The sequence below is a fragment of the Pecten maximus genome, chromosome 4 (genome assembly GCF_902652985.1).
Source record: "Pecten maximus chromosome 4, xPecMax1.1, whole genome shotgun sequence".
Taxonomy (NCBI): Eukaryota; Metazoa; Mollusca; class Bivalvia; order Pectinida; family Pectinidae; genus Pecten; species Pecten maximus.
In genome coordinates this window covers 10281271-10303844 of record NC_047018.1, presented here as the reverse complement: position 1 = coordinate 10303844, position 22574 = coordinate 10281271, and the positions used below count along the sequence as shown (strand labels likewise).

At 39.2% G+C, this 22574-nt stretch overlaps 1 protein-coding gene and 1 long non-coding RNA gene across 4 annotated transcripts in view; both read right to left on the bottom strand.

The window, feature by feature from the left end:
* Window positions 1-12893: 12893 nt before the first annotated feature.
* Window positions 12894-18093, bottom strand: LOC117325195. 2 transcript variants are annotated; one of them, XR_004532212.1, is made up of 2 exons: window positions 16715-18093; window positions 12894-16683 (listed from the first exon to the last, which is right to left on the bottom strand). It is a non-coding gene; the product is annotated as an uncharacterized LOC117325195 (long non-coding RNA). The 2 variants fall into 2 exon arrangements; XR_004532211.1 differs by having other exon boundaries at window positions 12894-16662.
* A 2709-nt stretch (window positions 18094-20802) lies between these two features.
* The window catches only part of LOC117325193 (muscle, skeletal receptor tyrosine protein kinase-like), a 76344-nt gene continuing 74572 nt past the window's right edge, over window positions 20803-22574 (bottom strand). For both annotated transcript variants that reach the window (XM_033881217.1, XM_033881218.1), the window contains exon 9: window positions 20803-22416. In XM_033881217.1, the coding sequence (XP_033737108.1) occupies window positions 21242-22416 (1175 nt within the window). In that variant the 3' untranslated portion in view covers window positions 20803-21241. The remainder of the gene's footprint in view (window positions 22417-22574) is intronic.

Below are 22574 nucleotides of genomic sequence, written 5' to 3'. Positions count from 1 at the left end.
AGCCCAGGAGTCGTCCGTACAAGGTGTCCTAACCTAGCCCAGGAGTCGTTTGTACAAGCTATCCTAACCTAGCCCAAGAGTCACTGGTACAAGCTATCCTAACCTAGCCCAGGAGTCGTTCGTACAAGCTGTCCTAACCTAGCCCAGGAGTCGTCCGTACAAGCTATCCTAACCTAGCCCAGGAGACGTTCGTACAAGCTGTCCTAACCTAGCCCAGGAGTCGTTTGTACAAGCTATCCTAACCTAGCCCAGGAGTCGTCCGTACAAGCTGTCCTAACCTAGCTCAGGAGTCGTCCGTACAAGCTATCCTAACCTAGCCCAGGAGTCGTCCGTACAAGCTATCCTAACCTAGCTCAGGAGTCGTCCGTACAAGCTATCCTAACCTAGCTCAGGAGTCGTCCGTACAAGCTATCCTAACCTAGCCCAGGAGTCGTCCGTACAAGCTATCCTAACCTAGCCCAGGAGTCGTTCGTACAAGGTGTCCTAACCTAGCCCAGGAGTCGTTCGTACACGGTGTCCTAACCTAGCCCAGGAGACGTCCGTACACGGTGTCCTAACCTAGCCCAGGAGACGTCCGTACACGGTGTCCTAACCAGCTAGCTGAGGAGTCGTGGAGACTACGTCCAAGTCTTCACACTATGCAATGTTCCAAATTGAATGTGTTCCAAAATCAATTGATACTTTAACGACATTTACTTTCATTACACTTACAGTCGAAACATTTGTATTGATTTAGAACTGTTAAATATTAGACTACCTTCAGACAGGGGAAGGAGGAATTTATCTAGAGAAAACGGAGAAAAAAACATGTGTATTTGATCCTTTAGGACTAGTAATTGTCTGGATGTTGATACTGTAGTAATATAAGGGAATAAACTCGGCCAGTATCGTCTTAACAAGATCCCTAAAGAATGAAAACCCACCCAGTGTCGTCATAACAAGATCCCTAGAGGATGAAAACCCATCCAGTACCGTCATAACGAGATCCCTAGAGGATGAAAACCCGCCCAGTATCGTCATAACGAGATCCCTAGAGGATGAAATCCCGCCCAGTATCGTCATAACGAGATCCCTAGAGGATGAAAACCCACTCAGTATCGTCATAATGAGATCCCTAGAGGATGAAAACCCGCCCAGTATCGTCATAACAAGATCACTAAAGGATGAAAACCCACTCAGTATCGTCATAATGAGATCCCTAGAGGATGAAAACCCGCCCAGTATCGTCATAACGAGATCCCTAAAAGATGAAAACCCACTCAGTATCGTCATAACGAGATCCCTAAAAGATGAAAACCCACTCAGTATCGTCATAACGAGATCCCTAAAAGATGAAAACCCACTCAGTATCGTCATAACGAGATCCCTAGAGGATGAAAACCCGCCCAGTATCGTCATAACGAGATCCCTAGAGGATGAAAACCCGCCCAGTATCGTCATAACAAGATCCCTAGAGGATGAAAACCCGCCCAGTATCGTCATAACGAGATCCCTAAAAGATGAAAACCCGCCCAGTATCGTCGTAACAAGATCCCTAAAAGATGAAAACCCGTCCAGTATCGTCATAACGAGATCCCTAAAAGATGAAAACCCGTCCAGTATCGTCATAACGAGATCCCTAGAGGATGAAAACCCGCCCAGTATCGTCATAACGAGATCCCTAGAGGAGGAAAACCCGCCCATTATCGTCATAACAAGATCCCTAAAAGATGAAAACCCACTCAGTATCGTCATAACGAGATCCCTAAAAGATGAAAACCCACTCAGTATCGTCATAACAAGATCCCTAGTGGATGAAAACCCACTCAGTATCGTCATAACGAGATCCCTAGAGGATGAAAACCCGCTCAGTATCGTCATAACGAGATCCCTAGAGGAGGAAAACCCGCCCAGTATCGTCATAACAAGATCCCTAAAAGATGAAAACCCGTCCAGTATCGTCATAACAAGATCCCTAAAAGATGAAAACCCGTCCAGTATCGTCATAACGAGATCCCTAGAGGATGAGAACTACATTTACTAAAGTTAGAGGATGAACTATACGGATTCTGTTTCTCAATCTTTATATTGTACTGTCAACTCTGATTCCTTTAACACTGCTGACATACGCCGACATTTGGTTTGGTGATTTTTATCATATCCTACTCCGACTTATGAGATATTATAAGATAAAAAAGGGGGTTTCCTGGGGTTTTGAGGCAGGGCCCCCCTGCCTGGTGTGTGTTCCTCTCCGCCGTGTAACCTGGCACCAACGCTCTCTCATAGATTTGTCAACTTATATTTCTGTTTAAAAAGAAAGTCGGGTTAATTTCCATCCAAATTTCTTAGACATGAGTACATATAGAACATTACAGTTTGCAAAACATTCCTGTACTCATATCTAATATAACCTTGTTCACTCCATCCTCCATCAAAGTTCGAGTAAAACAAACCTCGTGAAAAACAGCGGAATACTTTTGTGTTACGTAAGTTGGTGGCAGGTTTGTTGTAACCAGTATATGGTTGATACATGTATATGGTTGATACAGGTATATGGTTGATATAGGTATATGTGGTTGATACAAGTGTATGGTTGTTACAAGTGTATGGTTGTTACAAGTATATGGTTGATATAGGTATATGGTTGATACATGTATATGGTTGATACAGGTATATGGTTGATACAAGTATATGGTTAATGCAAGTATATGGTTGTTACAAGTATATGGTTGATACAAGTATATGGTTAATACAAGTATATGGTTGTTACAAGTTTATGGTTGATACAAGTTTATGGTTGTTACAAGTATATGGTTGATACAAGTATATGGTTAATACAAGTATATGGTTGTTACAAGTATATGGTTGATACAAGTATATGGTTGTTACAAGTTTATGGTTGTTACAAGTTTATGGTTGATGCAAGTAAATGGTTGTTACTTAAGCATTAAACTGTATTCTGTTTCGATTTTTAGGCATATGAACGCACACTGCATTACAGGAAAATAAAACATGAACCGCTAGCATGCTATTTTCCTGTAATGCAGTGTGCGTTCACATGCCTAACAATCGATACAGAATGCAGTTTAATGTTTTAATGTTTGATACAAGTATATGGTTGATACAAGTATATGGTTGATTTTTACATTCACGCCACGAAACAGATTTTGAGATTATGCCCTGTCCTCCTTGCCCTGGGAAAATTGTACAAAATCCACAACAGTTATAGTACAATGTCCTGATGGATTTGTGATAGATAAAGCTGTACATGGCTATGTCACCCCTATAGGACTTCTCAATGGTTAGCCATAAGTTATCGTTTATTTGGAGATATTCTTAACAAAACTTATTTATAATTTATGTATCTGCGTTTTAAATAGTCACGAAGAATTAGTTTTATAAATATTAAAACAGACATTATTGGAGAAAATGGTCTGCATATCCAGGCCTATGTATGGAGCCTTGTCTGTGTATAAACTGATATATAATGGACAGGTAAAAAGACAACTCATACTTTACATTACAAGTCAAAATATTTGATTTATTTGGATGTCTCATAAATCTTCATTACAACTCTGTACTTTCAGGACGAAAGTCTCATTTAGTTTGGTATGAAATCTACTCATTTTTATCGAGTTCAAGAAGGAAAAAATCCACGATTTTACTCTAATGATTTATATGTAAAATATCGAAAGTAACGCTTGGAACATTGATCAGCTTGTAATGATACATGTCTATTTATACGCTTTGTTTTAAACAGCTTCTTGAGATTGTTATGTTTGTAGTGAAATGCCATGTGATTTGAGTAGTGAAGTGTCATGTGACGTGAAGTGAAGTGTCATGTGACTGAGTAGTGAAGTGTCATGTGACGTGAAGTGAAGTGTCATTTGACGTGTAGTGAAGTGTCATGTGACGTGTAATGAAGTGTCATGTGACTGAGTAGTGAAGTGTCATTTGACGTGTAGTGAAGTGTCATGTGACGTGTAATGAAGTGTCATGTAACTGAGTAGTGGTGCAATGTCATGTGATTGAGTAGTCGTGAAATGTCATGTGACTGAGTAGTGGTGAAGTAGTGCACCTATTTTTTGTTGAGTAGTGATTTGGTTCACGGAATTTAGTTTAATTGCTACGTTGGGAGAATTTGAACTTGACAAGCTTACCTTTGTAAGTAAAGAAGGGATAAACAAGTTCCCCAACGAGTGGAGATTGTTTATCATTTTTATCCAACTCGAGTTAGTTAATTTTCTAATTTCAAAAAGACAGTCGCTAAAGCTCGTGTCTTTTCAAAATTAGAAAATTAACTAACTCGAGTTGGATAAAAATGATAAACAATCTCCACTTGTTTGGGAACCTCTATGTGACTGAGTAGTGGTGAAGTTTCATGTGACTGAGTAGTGGTGAAGTGTCATGTGACTTGTGTAGTGAAGTGCCATGTGACGGAGTAGAAGTGTGTCATGTGACTGAGTAGTGGTGAAGTGTCATGTGATTGAGTAATCGTGAAGTGCCATGTGACTTTTGTAGTGAAGTGTCATGTGACTTGTGTAGTAGTGAAGTGTCATGTGACTTGTGTAGTAGTGAAGTGTCATGTGACTTGTGTAGTAGTGAAGTGTCATGTGACTGAGAAGTAGTGAAGTGTCATGTGACTGAGTAGTAGTGAAGTGTCATGAAAATTGTGTAGTGAAATGTCATATATGACCTGAACAGTGAATGTCATGTGGCTAGCGTATATAGCGCATGTGAGTGAGTAGTGAAGTGTCATATGACTTGTGAATTGAAGTGCCATGTACATGTAACTGAAAAGTGGTGAAGTGTCATATGATTTGCGTAGTGAAGTGCCCTGTGATTTGTGTATTGAAATGCCATGTGGCTTTGTAGTGGTGTAGTATCATGAAAATTGTGTATTGAAGTGTCATGTGATTTAGTAGTAAAGTGTGTTGTAAATTTGGTATTGAAGTGTCACGTTATTTAGTATTTAAGTGTCACGTGACTTGTTTTTTCTAATGTGGTTTCATGTAGTTGTTGCTTTTATCTAGCGAGAAGACACGTGACTGTTGTTATACCTAGTGAAGTGTCTGTATGACTTGTGATCTTTGATTTGATTAAGTAAGATATGTCACATGACGTGTTACATACAGTTTTATAAGTCAAGGTTCTCGGTGTAACATTTTGTTCCTAGTTTGTCCTCACTCTATTGATTTTTAGTTAGAACTGCGGTTTCGTTCGCATGTTGGTATTCTCCTCTTCTTACTGAAATCTTAGCGAATGTACATCAAGTTGAGCTGGGACCTTCACAACTACTCCCTGTATGTGTGCCAACATGACAGAAAATCACCTTCCTCAAAATCTCTAAATCAAAGTATGATACACCAAAATCTGCACCCAATACAGCCTGTATCTTTACTGTATCAGATGTGTGCATGCTTTATGTTTCCGACTCCATATTTTATACAGGAAGTTTGTATTCAATTCCATCTACTCTTATCTGGAGTAGACTTGTGTAGACAATGAGTAACACATACACAATCTCCTGAGCTTCGGGTTTACTCTTTGCGGTGTTGAAATTAATATCAAAACATTAAAAACAAATGCTCTTCTCTTTAAACAGCCATATCAAAGAATGGGAACAGTATCTTATCCGAATCTAATCTTGTGCCTAGGAATAAGTGGTGGCCTCTTTGGGAGGTGGTTAATAGTAGTGTTATTGAGAGCACAGCACTACTCTCCTGTGTTATCACCTCTGTGAGCAGAATCTGGAGAATAAGTTAAAATGTTATCCGATTTAATGGGGTACGGTTTACAATACTACACACGAAATCAAACGTTACAGTGGTACCATGTGTAAATACTGAATCTTAAAATGAGCATAATATTGTCGGAAGGTAACCTATTGATTACGGCCATAGTATGGCACACCACAGGGTCTGTCTTACCTGTCCGGGCAATCATACCCATTTATAGCAGGTATATCTTACGTAATAACTTTTGAGACAATGATTCGTTGTAAACATATCGAAGAGACAAAGCCATAAATTATATGGACAATGATGGTTGAGATGGAGTACAGAACTACAATTTCATAAAATCTTTGTGACGCGATAAAAAACAAAATTGACTAAATAGTCCTTAAAATGTATGTGAATATTAATCTGTAACATGGTATCGTAATCTTTAGTTCAAATTAACTCAAGTTGATGTTAACTCATGTTAACCCATGTTAAGTTGATGTTAACTCATGTTAAGTTGATGTTAACCCACGTTAAGTTGATGTTAACCCACGTTAAGTTGATGTTAACTCACGTTAAGTTGATGTTAACCCATGTTAAGTTGATGTTAACTCATGTTAAGTTGATGTTAACTCATGTTAAGTTGATGTTAACCCATGTTAAGTTGATGTTAACTCATGTTAAGTTGATGTTAACCCATGTTAAGTTGATGTTAACCCATGTTAAGTTGATGTTAACTCATGTTAACCCATGTTTACCCATGCCGAATTAAAGATACTGTACAGCTGTACGTCCTTCAAGTAACGATATCAATTTTTGAAATCAAAATAACAAGGATTGATGGAGTTTTTGGTGGGTTTCCAAAACGGAAACGATTAGATAGTCGGATATTTTCCACCCAACAACCTGTATTATCGGCTTTATATAAAAGTGATTGAAATATTTTAAATTTTACATAGTGATTCAACAAGGCCTACTGGAAATAGATCACCGTTGATGGACTTTTTTTTATTTGAGATACTTTGTGTTAAATACATGATAATGTGTCCAAACGTTGGCACGTGTTACCTGGACCTGATAGTTCTAAGTAATAATAGAATTTTAGCCGCGTGATCTGTGATATTTAGAATTCCCTTTTGTCCCGGGAGGTCTATAAACAACATTTTTACCCTTGCAGGTTTAACATTGTCACTAGATATTACCATTCTTGGATCACACGTGGTCATCAGCTGTTTTTTGGTATTTGAACAATTCTTCGGCACAGGACAAGCTCTCTACTACAACTACAATTCATTTCGTGAAACAACACAAATGAACATTTTAACTGTCAGAGCGTTTGGCACAAGTAGTATAACACTGCCCCTGTAAGTCAACAAATATGATGTAGTTGACAGGGGGAGACATCTTTATCAGTATCCTCCAGATGTCCCGGCCTCGCCACGCGCCAACTATCACCACGGTTACGTTCCTTAACAGTGTATGGACTCGTTTGCTTCCTTTTCGATAATAAATTCATGCACACTTCCACAAGCATAGCTATTCATTGTGACACCACTGTTTATGTTAAATATAATACCATTCACATGTTCACATGTTCCTTATATATAAGCGAATTGAACTTCGTACAATTTAACGTTTTGAAAATAATTATCATTGTGAGGTTATGAATTCACCCCAATTCAACTTAGACTTGCATGACGGGTGTCGTCGATGAACCAAAGACGAAGACGCTTACACTTCCGAACCCCTGGTCTTATCTCATACCTGTTGAGTTCATGTTGATTAAATGTGTTGTATATTATCGATCCTCTGTCTCGAAACCGGAAACTATTACCAAAAAAATTTCAGACGAACACATACATGTAGATTTGTAAAATTAGTGTTTATATGAGTATGTGTACAAGCAACAGACAAAGAGAATTTAATCAGCCGTAAGATATCGCCATGGTCATCTATTGTATGATGTGTATACGTACAGTAAGTTAAACAATTAGTCTACAGGTAAAGTGTTAACATCAGTTCATTGCATGGTATGGGTAGATGGCTTTGTTTTCACACAAAAACATTTTTATGATGCGATATATGTCATACTTGTATTGCTATACATGTATCGTGAGTAGTTGTTCATTAGCTTTTCGTATTACATGTACCTATCGGCATTTTGGCCGACAGTTGCCAGGCAATAACCAACGTTACGCACCAGTCGTTACTCTCTTGAGTTATCAAGAGTAAATGGCGGTTGGAACGGAAACTATTGGGGAAATTGAAATTTTCGCCTCGTTTTATTCGGCGGTGTTAAAATTTGACGGGTTAAATTTTGGCGATCTTTACACGGACCCGCCAAATCGCCAAATTAAAGCCCCGCCAAAATTTCCCGCTATACGGTAGTAACTTTTAAGGATTTTTATGGTAATCTTTTGTTATATTTTGCCGTTGTTTGATTGATTTTTAGTTAGAATTACGGTTTATATGTCAATAGTCTCACAAACGTTTCCCGACTTAAAAATGTCCTTAACTCACCCCACCTATCCCACAGGAAAGTATTAAGGGAATGTCCTTACCTCACCCCCACCTATCCCACAGGAAAGTATTAAGGGAATGTCCTTACCTCACCCCCACCTATCCCACAGGAAAGTATTAAGGGAATGTCCTTACCTCACCCCACCTATCCCACAGGAAAGTATTAAGGGAATGTCCTTACCTCACCCCCACCTATCCCACAGGAAAGTATTAAGGGAATGTCCTTACCTCACCCCACCTATCCCACAGGAAAGCATTAAGGGAATGTCCTTACCTCACCCCCACCTATCCTATAGGAACGCATTAAGGGAATGTCCTTACCTCACCCCACCTATCCCACAGGAAAGTATTAAGGGAATGTCCTTACCTCACCCCCACCTATCCCACAGGAAAGTATTAAGGGAATGTCCTTACCTCACCCCACCTATCCCACAGGAAAGTATTAAGGGAATGTCCTTACCTCACCCCCACCTATCCCACAGGAAAGTATTAAGGGAATGTCCTTACCTCACCCCACCTATCCCACAGGAAAGTATTAAGGGAATGTCCTTACCTCACCCCACCTATCCTATAGGAACGCATTAAGGGAATGTCCTTACCTCACCCCACCTATCCCACAGGAAAGTATTAAGGGAATGTCCTTACCTCACCCCACCTATCCTATAGGAACGCATTAAGGGAATGTCCTTACCTCACCCCACCTATCCCACAGGAAAGTATTAAGGGAATGTCCTTACCTCACCCCACCTATCCTATAGGAACGCATTAAGGGAATGTCCTTACCTCACCCCACCTATCCTATAGGAACGCATTAAGGGAATGTCCTTACCTCACCCCACCTATCCTATAGGAACGCATTAAGGGAATGTCCTTACCTCACCCCACCTATCCTATAGGAACGCATTAATGGAATGTCCTTACCTCACCCCACCTATCCTATAGGAACGCATTAAGGGAATGTCCTTACCTCACCCCCACCTATCCTATAGGAACGCATTAAGGGAATGTCCTTACCTCACCCCACCTATCCTATAGGAACGCATTAAGGGAATGTCCTTACCTCACCCCCACCTATCCTATAGGAACGCATTAAGGGAATGTCCTTACCTCACCCCCACCTATCCTATAGGAACGCATTAAGGGAATGTCCTTACCTCACCCCACCTATCCTATAGGAAAGCATTAAGGGAATGTCCTTACCTCACCCCCACCTATCCTATAAGGGAATGTCCTTACCTCACCCCCACCTATCCTATAAGGGAATGTCCTTACCTCACCCCCACCTATCCTATAAGGGAATGTCCTTACCTCACCCCCACCTATCCTATAAGGGAATGTCCTTACCTCACCCCCACCTATCCTATAAGGGAATGTCCTTACCTCACCCCCACCTATCCTATAAGGGAATGTCCTTACCTCACCCTCACCTATCCTATAAGGGAATGTCCTTACCTCACCCCACCTATCCTATAAGGGAATGTCCTTACCTCACCCCACCTATCCTATAAGGGAATGTCCTTACCTCACCCCCACCTATCCTATAGGAAAGCATTAAGGGAATGTCCTTACCTCACCCCCACCTATCCTATAGGAAAGCATTAAGGGAATGTCCTTACCTCACCCCACCTATCCTATAGGAAAGCATTAAGGGAATGTCCTTACCTCACCCCCACCTATCCTATAGGAACGCATTAAGGGAATGTCCTTACGTCACCCCACCTATCCTATAGGAAAGCATTAAGGGAATGTCCTTACCTCACCCCCACCTATCCTATAGGAAAGTATTAAGGGAATGTCCTTACCTCACCCCAACCTATCCTATAGGAAAGCATTAAGGGAATGTCCTTACCTCACCCCACCTATCCTATAGGAAAGCATTAAGGGAATGTCCTTACCTCACCCCCACCTATCCTATAGGAACACATTAAGGGAATGTCCTTACCTCACCCCTACCTATCCTATAGGAAAGCATTAAGGGAATGTCCTTATCTCACCCCCACCTATCCTATAAGGGAATGTCCTTACCTCACCCCCACCTATCCTATAAGGGAATGTCCTTACCTCACCCCCACCTATCCTATAGGAACACATTAAGGGAATGTCCTTACCTCACCCCACCTATCCTATAGGAACACATTAAGGGAATGTCCTTACCTCACCCCCACCTATCCTATAGGAACGCATTAAGGGAATGTCCTTACCTCACCCCCACCTATCCTATAAGGGAATGTCCTTACCTCACCCCCACCTATCCTATAAGGGAATGTCCTTACCTATGTAAGGACTGACAAGACTAAGTTTACCAAGTTCACTTTAGTTTGGATTGAAAATTTAGAACAACTCCATTTTTTTCTTGGCCTCCTTAACTGAGCTTTTGATTTCCCCAATCTGTTGGTAATTCCTTATGACACCCTTCTTTTGATGTTACCAATATTCCAATGTATGTTAATGTTTCTAGGTCCTTAACTAGGACGTTTTCAGAGGGTCGTTACCACAGTCGTGAAACAAGTAATGAGGGCTGTTACCTCAGTCGTGAAACAGGTACAAGAGGGCTGTTACCTCAGTCGTGAAACAGGTACAAGAGGACTGTTACCTCAGTCGTGAAACAGGAACAAGAGGGTTGTTACCTCAGTCGTGAAACAAGAACAAGAGGGCTGTTACCTCAGTCGTGAAACAAGTACAAGAGGGCTGTTACCTCAGTCGTGAAACAAGAACAAGAGGGTTGTTACCTCAGTCGTGAAACAAGAACAAGAGGGCTGTTACCTCAGTCGTGAAACAAGAACAAGAGGGTTGTTACATCAGCCGTGAAACAAGAACAAGAGGGCTGTTACCTCAGTCGTGAAACAAGAACAAGAGGGATGTTACCTCAGTCGTGAAACAAGTACAAGAGGGCTGTTACATCAGCCGTGAAACAAGAACAAGAGGGCTGTTACCTCAGTCGTGAAACAAGAACAAGAGGGCTGTTACCTCAGTCGTGAAACAAGAACAAGAGGGCTGTTACCTCAGCTATGAAACAGGTACATGTACCAGAGGGTCGTTACCTCAGTCATGAAACAGGAACAAGAGGGCTGTTACCTCAGTCGTGAAACAGGAACAAGAGGGCTGTTACCTCAGTCGTGAAACAGGTACAAGAGGGCTGTTACCTCAGCCGTGAAACAGGAACAAGAGGGCTGTTACCTCAGTCATGAAACCGGAACAAGAGGGCTGTTACCTCAGCCATGAAACAGGTACATGTACCAGAGGGTCGTTACCTCAGTCGTGAAACAGGAACAAGAGGGCTGTTACCTCAGTCGTGAAACAGGAACAAGAGGGCTGTTACCTCAGTCGTGAAACAGGTACAAGAGGGCTGTTACCTCAGCCGTGAAACAGGTACAAGAGGGTTGTTACCTCAGTCGTGAAACCGGAACAAGAGGGCTGTTACCTCAGTCGTGAAACAGGAACAAGAGGGCTGTTACCTCAGCCGTGAAACAGGAACAAGAGGGCTGTTACCTCAGTCGTGAAACAAGTACAAGAGGGCTGTTACCTCAGCCGTGAAACAGGAACAAGAGGGCTGTTACCTCAGTCGTGAAACAGGAACAAGAGGGCTGTTACCACAGTCGTGAAACAAGTACAAGAGGGCTGTTACCTCAGCCGTGAAACAGGAACAAGAGGGCTGTTACCTCAGTCGTGAAACAGGTACAAGAGGGCTGTTACCACAGTCATGAAACAGGTACAAGAGGGTTGTTACCTCAGTCGTGAATCAGGTACAAGAGGGTTGTTATCAGTCGGGAAACAGGTATCAGTGGGTTGTTGGATTTAGAGTTTCCTCAGTTGCCATTAAGATATCAACACTGTAGACCCTTAGCATCACTGACAAGTCTGGGAAGGAGGAGACAGTTGTATGATGCAGTGTATTTCATTTTTGACTCTACTGTTATAACCTTTATAATTGAAAAATGTCTTCAGTAATACCAAATATATTTTCCTCATGTGGCTAATATTTTGATATTTTCATGAGCGCGTATAGGACTTGTTAGTGATACAAATGTACACCAGGAGTGTGGAAATCTAGCAAGGAAATCAGGAAACCCCACATAAACCTAAACTAAAGTAAATACCTGATGATGCATATCAGTGGACAATAATGTAACAACACTACATTGTTACACATGCAAAACAAATTCAGAGGTCGGGTAGTCTTGTAAATTTGCTTAAATCAGATATCACTGGCCATCAAAGCAGACGAGACTTGCCAATCATATACCAGTATTTCATTGAAAAATTGTCCATTTATGGAAGGACTTGAAACAGTCCTTTTATACCCCAGAAGTCAAAGATCTCGATATTGAAGAATTATAATCCCATAAGAAAAATGACTGTCACATAGTATAGGCCAATTCATATTTAGGCCAAGAATACTTTTGCAGCTTTAGTTTAACCATACATTTACATGATACTTTCATATAGAACTGTTCACTATGTTTTCCCAGATACCTCAATATCAATATTGAAGTCTCTGGTTAGCTATACCGAACCAGAATCTATATCCTTTGAACTGGATTACAAATGATTTTGATACATCATCAGAAACTGTGGTCATTAGTAGGTCTTACTTCATTGTAATGTCAAAATGACAGATGTCCTTCAATACTTTTTGTCAGTAAATTTGATTCAATAAAACAAACAGTAAGATATATTTTCATACTTTATTCTCCAACCAGTCCTCCTCTTGTACAAAGTTGTACAGGTACACAACACATAAATGATGAGTAATCAAAAACAGGCAAAAATCTTAATTTATAAATGAACAGCACCAAGCAAATGATAACACAAAAACTCACAGAGAGACATTAGACTTGCACAGGCCCCTACAAGTATGTGACAAACATTCCCCTATAATGAAGCGGTGTCCTGTTAACACATATCATGACAACACTTTGATCAATGTTATGTTAAATGTATGCTAAATGTTCATATAAATATCGACATAAATTAAAATGAAACAAATTTTTTGAAATTTGAAATGTAGTGAACCATGCCTGGACTTGTGCAAGTCTATGGAGACAGTGAAAGTAGCACTATATATATAGCTGTGTTGTAGAGATCACTGGTGTTATTGTATACTCACAAACTCTATCACATACACACACCCTCAATCACCCTCACCCTTACACACACCCTCAATCACCCTCACACACACACACACACACACACCCTCTGACACTCATAAACTATAAGTGAATCAAGTCAAATTGGTGATATTCCTAAATATATCATGTGCCTGATGACTTTTTTTTTCAAATTTAGTATTCAAATTTGACAAATCTTTCTAACTCTCAACACAAAAAACACTTTCATTCATAAAAACAATGTGAACTCACAGAGTGACAAGTAGCACTTTGTCATGGTACCCATCATATACTATAGATTCCACACTAGTGAGGTAACCCCTCTTTAAGAGAGCTGAACAACCTCTACTCTAAAACATGTCAACATCTTCTGGATGAACTGTTCTAGTCAATGGTGTGAAATAGACATCAAGTCAACGTTTTTACATTTAAAAATATTCCCCGGGATGTATCACCAGGCCTACAGTGAGACTATCAGCTCAGCAATCTGTGTGTAATAAAAATATCAACTCTGCTAAACGTATAGCACATTTTTATCGGAGGCTTTGCTGCAAAAAGTGGATAAAATGGTTGCTTATCTGAAGCTCTATACATCTCCCGAGATAACCCGTGGAATACCCGATGTAATCTCAGCCTACAGGACATGCCAGGGGGCTCCGTACACCATAATTAAAAGCAAATTGAATTTTATGTGTTGATTCAAAAGTCTGATCTAAGGACTTGAACAGATTAATATTTATGCTTTAGAACATATCTTTTAGTGATATAACCTAGATAATATCTATATCCTCTCCTCTAAATCTCATGATCATATTTCTCGGCTCCGTGCTGCCATGTTTTGCCTCCAACATTCCCAGGCACTTTGCTGAATGTTCCTACCAATCAGCAGTAGACCAAGTGTCCTTCAGTGCTATCAAAAAAACTTGAGGTCTTAAAAAAACGACTGTAAAGGTGATTAATTTGGGGAAAAGGATGGTGTAGAAACACATCTGAAGCCAGCTGACATGTTACTGGGGATTCCCTTGGAGATTTCTAACACTACACATCCAAATGAACCACTTCTTGAGTAGTTTAGTTCTACACATACTATCGTCAACCTTTAAAAATGTTCAATTCTTCAAATGATAAAAAAATCTCAGGAGAATTCTGACTCTATACATACAATAAGACCTGTACATGTGTAAGACCTACAATGTATTCATCACATACCCATCTGAACACTGCAATGTTCATGCCTCACAAAACCTTTTTTTTTTACAATTTTGAGCACATCTTTTCCGTTTTAACTTTTGTATATCTCACAAACATATAAAGATGTCAATGTTTCTTTTCTTATATGATTTTTGTAAACCATGTATACATCCCTGATGATTAAGGAATGTGTAATCATGAAGACATGCAGGCAAGCAATGTGGTGTATAGACAGTATGGCGAAAGGCCAAGTGGTTACAACATCACCATTCAGAACAGCATGTCACAGTTAAGAAGTCTTGCTCATTGACAGTTCACTAACTAGCAAAGAAAAACACTGACCATCAGGGAATCACTAACTAGCAAAGAAAAACACTGACCATCAGGGAATTTCTTTAAGGGTTCTTTTTGAGACAGGTGGTTAGAACAGTAGTGTTAGAACAACAGTATTTGTATTTCAGAAATATGTTTGAACATCCATGTTGAATGAAGACATCGGTTTGGTAACAGCAGTACTGATATGACTAACTAGCTATTTGGTGGAACAGGAAATCTCAGGATAAGGAAAGCATGTCTGACAGAACGGTCCAAATGTTATAGATGTGGAGAAAAGTTGATCTGAATGTACTGAACAGCTGACTAATGATGTGGACAAGCATGTGATATGTTAGAAGTGGTAATTCACCCTTGCTGCGTTAACATTTCCCAGGATTATATTGACAAATACCCGTTAATTACCACTAAGTCAGCCCTGCCCTGGATATTGCAGCTAATTACATAACCAGTGGTTAGAGCTGTGGGGGACAACCTTTTTATATAGCCTACAGATGTTCACTATCATCTACCAATTTATGTTAATTGTGTTGATCAAATTTACATGCTTTCAAGACATCATTAGTCAGCACTTTTATCTAATTAGTATTTCTTTGATGTAACATACTGTATAAACCATTTGTCTATCTGGCAGAGACCTCCCTAACAGAAAAACTTTTGTTTTATCTCGTAGTAACACACTGCCAGAATGGGCGTACCACAACATTGTGTAGAATAGATTTATTCATATTAATTAATTTATATCATATCCCTTTTTTAAAGATTTTGCCAAGATAAGAAATTTGACTTGTCCATGCCAAATTCAAATTATACTCCACTGATGTTTCTGTGAAACTATTGTTTTGGTGAGTTTAAAACCTAAACATTTTCATATCCTTGCTGGACATTGACAAATGAAACTGTATTGGGTCACCCTACAATACAAAACAAAACCAACCAGCTGGGAAGCCTTGACCTGTCCAGTAAATGAGAGGAAACCCCATGTTTTAACAGTCCTCCTCAGACATAAAGAATCCAGTGGGAGAACGCTCCTTAGAACATAGGGAATCCTCTAAGCAGTTTAAGAAGTCTGTTGTTATATGTATGATACAACCCCAGAGAAATCCGGGAGTGTACAGTGGTACCTTCTGACATTTTTTTGGTTAAGAAAAGAATTTATCTGAAATAAAACATTTTTTGGCTAAGAAAAGAATTTATCTAAAATAAAACAATGTGATGTAAGGAAGTAATGGAAGATGTCATTGACAGATACACATGTCAAGTTTAGACTGGTAACCATGGTGATATACTTTGCTCTGATGCTGGGTGATGTTTATGTTTGACCTTATAATAAGTAATGTCAAGGGGTAGCCCCAAATCTGTGAGGACCTCCAGCACGGCCTTGTTTCCTCTGTAACGTGATGACTATGTAGGATGGAGAGATGTAGGATAGAGCATGACAGCAGTGTAATGCCAAGATCATCAAAATGTAAAAATGGTGACAGGTTCATAGACACACAAAAAATATACCAAAAAATTTCTGACAATATGGCTAGGCTACAGTGAATGAAGGGCTCTGTAAAACTCTTAGTGTCAGAAAATCTCAAAAAGGAATTATGTTAATTGTATCTACTAATGTACAGCACATTTTCTGTAATGATGTTTCAATAAGGTCTGCACACTAACCTCTATATCAATTTAAAGATATAAATGGACATTGGACTGGTGTAAACTCAAACTAACAGTGACAGTCTTGGAAGGAGCCCAGGTTTTCCAACGACTTCTCCTCTGTGACTGTCACAATAGTATGGACATCAGTTAACTATAACCTTCACATTGTTAACTATAACCTTCACATTACCACATTCTGTTAACTATAACCTTCACATTGTTAACTATAACCTTCACATTACCACATTCTGTTAACTATAACCTTCACATTGTTAACTATAACCTTCACATTACCACATTCTGTTAACTATAACCTTCACATTGTTAACTATAACCTTCACATTACCACATTCTGTTAACTATAACCTTCACATTACCACATTCTGTTAACTATAACCTTCACATTGTTAACTATAACCTTCACATTACCACATTCTGTTAACTATAACCTTCACATTGTTAACTATAACCTTCACATTACCACATTCTGTTAACTATAACCTTCACATTGTTAACTATAACCTTCACATTACCACATTCTGTTAACTATAACCTTCACATTGTTAACTATAACCTTCACATTACCACATTCTGTTAACTATAACCTTCACATTACCACATTCTGTTAACTATAACCTTCACATTACCACATTCTCTTTTTTATTGGGAGACACTTTACTAACTATTCATTGTCACTATACATTGGTGTGTAGGACTTTGATTCCTTGACAAGTCGGTTACCAAGATGATTTTAATTTTAGAGATTTGCAGTATTCTGAAAACTTGAAAATTTATAATCACACTAAGAATTGGTTTTTATCTGTTTCAAGCTAAGTTAATACACACAATCTGAATGATAACACATACTGGTACTTGAGACATTGACCGGAGAAAGATTGATGTGACAGTGTGTATGTGAAAGGAAAGCAACATTTGGATCTAACAGATTTCCTGGTGGTATTGGAGTTTTGACATCAAGAATAACATTGAGGGTAGACATGCAGTTACCATGGTTACATAATAACTTCTGCTGCCTTTTGTTTGAATTATTAATTTAATGGTTAAATGGTCTAAGAAATAATAACATAGCTTAATCTACATGTTGTATAAAACTACAATGAATTAGAAACTAAATCATGATTGTAGTGATTTTCAAAAGAAAACAATTCCCGTTCTGTTGAGAAGGTAAGTCCTTGAGTAACATTAGGGTACAAGTTATGTTGCCAATCACTTGCTCTCTGTATATCACAGCTATTTACAATATCACCAGCAACATTTTTTATGTAATTCTATTAACACTACTAACCTTATTTATTACCAAGCCAAGAATTTGAACACACTTTAAAAAACAAACAATAGCACAAATTCAATGAAATATCATTCTACACAGAATTCTAAGGTATTATATCAGATTTTTTTTTAAAAGCTGATATTTGAGACATAGACAAACTTAATTTGTAATCGGACCTCTGTGTAACGGATCTTATGTGAAGAATTAAATGAAATGTTTTACAAGATCTAATTTCTATACAATTAAACCTTTACATATAATAAAGTAACCTTTTGTGTAGATTAATTATTGAACTTCATAACAAGAGATCCCAGAGGGATCTTGGCGCCCACCATTGAATGTTCTTTATAGGTTCCATGTCAGATTGATCTTTTCTCTACTTTTCTCTTCTTCTAAGTCTTACTAATCTGTGTAAACTCAGAAGAAACCTCTAGTACTTTTCAAACAAGGGAAACCTATATATAAAATTTAAGATTTAGGCACCAAGTGGAACCTATATATATGGAATTTGAGAAAGATTCCTTCAGTGCTTTCTGAGAAATAGTGATAACAAACTTCAATTGTCAAAATCCAAGATGGCTGCTTGTCGGCCATGTTGTTTTCCGATTGGTCTCAAAATGCAATATGCATAACTAGGCACCTAGGGGAACCTACATATGAAATTTCAGGAAGATCCCTTCATTAGTTTCTTAGTAATAGTGATAACCAGTTTCAATTTTCGAAATCCAAGATGGCTGCCTGTCGGCCATGTTGTTTTCTGATTGGTCTCAAAATGCAATATGCATAACTAGGCACCAAGGGGAACCTACATATGAAATTGGAGAAAGATCCAATCAAAACTGTCTCAGAAATAGCGATAACAAACTTCTATGGTCAAAATCCAAGATGGCTGCCTGTCGGCCATGTTGTTTTCCGATCAGTCCCAAAATGCGATATGCATTACCAGGCACCAAGGGGAACCTACATATGAAATTTGAGAAAGATCCCTTCAGTACATTCTCAGAAATGGCAATAACAAACTTTAATGGTCAAAATCCAAGATGGCTGCCTGTCGGCCATGTTGTTTTCTGATCGGTCCCAAAATGCAATATGCATAACTAGGCACCAAGGGAAACCTACATAACAAATATGAAAAAAATCCCTTTAGTACTTTCACAGAAATAGCGATAACAAACTTCAATTGTCAAAATCCAAGATGGCTGCCTGTCGGCCATGTTGTTTTCAGATCGGTCTCAAAATGCTATATGCATAACTAAGCACCAAGGGGAACCTACATAACAAATATGAAAAAGATCCCTTTAGTACTTTCACAGAAATAGCGATAACAAACTTCAATTGTCAAAATCCAAGATGGCTGCCTGTCGGCCATGTTGTTTTCAGATCGGTCTCAAAATGCAATATGTATAACTAGGCACTAAGGGGAACCTACATATGAAATTTGAGAAAGATCCCTTCTGTGCTTTTTGAGAAATAGCGATAACAATCTTCAATTGTCAAAATCCAAGATGGCTGCCTGTCGGCCATGTTGTTTTCAGATCGGTCTCAAAATGATATATGCATAACTAGGCACCAAGGGGAACCTACATATGAAATTTGAGAAAGATCCCTTCTGTGCTTTTTGAGAAATAGCGATAACAATCTTCAATTGTCAAAATCCAAGATAGCTGCCTGTCGGCCATGTTGTTTTCCGATTGGTCTCAAAATGCAATATGCATAACTAGGCACCAAGGGGAACCTACATATGAAATTTGAGAAAGATCCCTTCAGTACTTTCTTAGAAATAGCGATAACAAACTTCAATGGTCAAAATCCAAGATGGCTGCCTGTCGGCCATGTTGTTTTCAGATCGGTCTCAAAATGCTATATGCATAACTAAGCACCAAGGGGAACCTACATAACAAATATGAAAAAGATCCCTTTAGTACTTTCACAGAAATAGCGATAACAAACTTCAACTGTCAAAATCCAAGATGGCTGCCTGTCGGCCATGTTGTTTTCAGATCGGTCTCAAAATGCAATATGTATAACTAGGCACTAAGGGGAACCTACATATGAAATTTGAGAAAGATCCCTTCTGTGCTTTTTGAGAAATAGCGATAACAATCTTCAATTGTCAAAATCCAAGATGGCTGCCTGTCGGCCATGTTGTTTTCAGATCGGTCTCAAAATGCAATATGCATAACTAGCAACCAAGGGGAACCTACATATGAAATTTGAGAAAGATCCCTTCAGTACTTTCTTAGAAATAGCGATAACAAACTTCAATGGTCAAAATCCAAGATGGCTGCCCATCGGCCATGTTGTTTTCCGATCGGTCCCAAAATGCAATATGCATAACTAGGCACCAAGGGAAACCTACATATTAAAATTTGAGAAAGATCCCTTCAGTACTTTCTCAGAAATAGCGATAACAAACTTCAATTGTCAAAATCCAAGATGGCTGCCCGTCGGCCATGTTGTTTTTCGATCGGTCCCAAAATGCAATATGCATAACTAGGCACCAAGGGAAACCCACATATCAAATTTGAGAAAGATCCCTTCAGTACTTTCTTAGAAATAGCGATAACAAACTTCAATTGTCAAAATCCAAGATGGCTGCCTGTCGGCCATGTTGTTTTCCGATCGGTCCCAAAATGCAATATGCATAACTAGGCACCAAGGGAAACCAACATATGAAATTTGAGAAAGATCCCTTCAGCTCTTTCTCAGAAATAGCGATAACAAACTTCAATGGTCAAAATCCAAGATGGCTGCCTGTCGGCCATGTTGTTTTCCGATCGGTCCCAAAATGCAATATGCATAACTAGGCACCAAGGGGAACCTACATATGAAATTTGAGAAAGATCCCTTCAGTACTTTCTGAGGATTAGCGATAACAAGAATTGTTTACGGACGGACGGACGGACGGACGGACGGACGGAGGGAGGGACGGACGGACGGACGGACGACGGACCACGGACGCAGGGCGATTTGAATAGCCCACCATCTGATGATGGTGGGCTAAAAATATATATCTGAGGAAAAAAACACTTTTTGATCATACAAATTAAATACTTTAAGTTTCATAAAAGTATTTCACATTTAAGCTTCTCCCCAAAATGTTTTCCCTACAGATACTAAATTTACAACTTTCGGACAGATTTGACCTTCAAACTTTGTCGGTGAATTACATAATAATATCAGTACTACAGTTCTATACAAGATCAATAGGATTGTTAAAAATGTACTGGCAGTCCTTTTGGGTTAGTAAAACCTGAGCTAAACCCATGGAAGTCTATAACTGTATGAACACCATCCCACCAATTTCCTCAGTGAAGTATATCATACTCTCTTCCAGTTTTGTTCATTAGTTTACAGATCATACTTAAATAAATCACATTTTCTCTTCATCTTTACAAAGTTGTATTTTCCCAATAAATCACAAAGTTGTTTGCCTCCTTTTTTGGTCACACTTTTTCTCGAATTTTTTTCTTTTGCAATTCATCATGCATGACCTTGATTGAGCTGTACAAGGTTGGGAATGGCGGCCTATGCATTGGTTTGCGACTCCAGCAAAGGCGCATCAAGTCATACACCTGCTTTGGTGTGTTTTCAGGACATGCCAACATCTTACCATCCTTTATGAATTTGATGACCTCTTCATGTGTCATACCATAGTATGGCTGAAGGGCAAATGAGAAAATCTCCCATATGAGAACACCAAATGACCAGACATCAGACTCTGCAGTAAACTTGTTGTAGAGAATGGACTCCAGTGGCATCCACCGAATCGGGATTGCGTCATGTTCGCTACCTTTATAGTAGTCAATAGTGTGCACACTCCGTGCTAGACCGAAATCTGCGATTTTTACGGTCAGATTTTCCCCAACAAGACAGTTCCTTGTTGCTAAGTCACGATGAACATAACCTCTCTCGGAGAGATACACCATGCCTGCAGCTATCTGCATTGAGATGTACAACTGGTCAACATTGTCCAGTAGTGGTAACTCCTCGTACACATTCACAGCAGGACGCATCACAATATAGTGCTCTGGACTGGAACGTCTTAAGTACTCATTCAAATCCCATTTTGTCATGTACTCAAACAACAAACACATGGGTTTTCCAATTGCACATACTCCCAACAGTTTGACAATATTTGGATGCTTGAACTCGGCCATTAAGGAGGCTTCTCGGCTGAAGTCTTGCAATAAGTCATCTGAAGCATCATCTTTTAGCATCTTTACTGCAATGATTGAGTCATCACCATCCTTTGAAAGATTTGGAGCTTTTGCTTTGAAAACACGTCCAAAAGCACCCTGTCCAATATCTTTGATGTACACAATATCATTCCTTGGATATTCTAATCCTTCAAGCTTTGGACTTAATTTAAGTGTTTCAGACACCTTATGGTAGGAGATGTTTGGTGTCAACTTGTCAATGTCAATATCAAGGTCATCAGTAGGAGTGCTGTTGTACTTGACCTGTTGTTTACGCTGGCTAACGATTTGGTAACACAGCACAATTATGAGTCCAATCACAAAAACACCAACTGAGGTTACTATGGTAACAATCAATATGGCCAACAAGGTAAAACGAGGCTGTTCCTCCGTCTCCCTTTCATCCTGTGGTACAGGGTTTGCTGTAACAGAAAGACAACATGTATACATCACTTAATAACACATAAACAATATTCTTCAAGGACAAGAAAAAGATATCTACCAGCATTTGAACATCTTACTTATCATTGATAAGTTATCACAATAAAACACCAGGTTTGAGTATGAATTTTTCTACTGT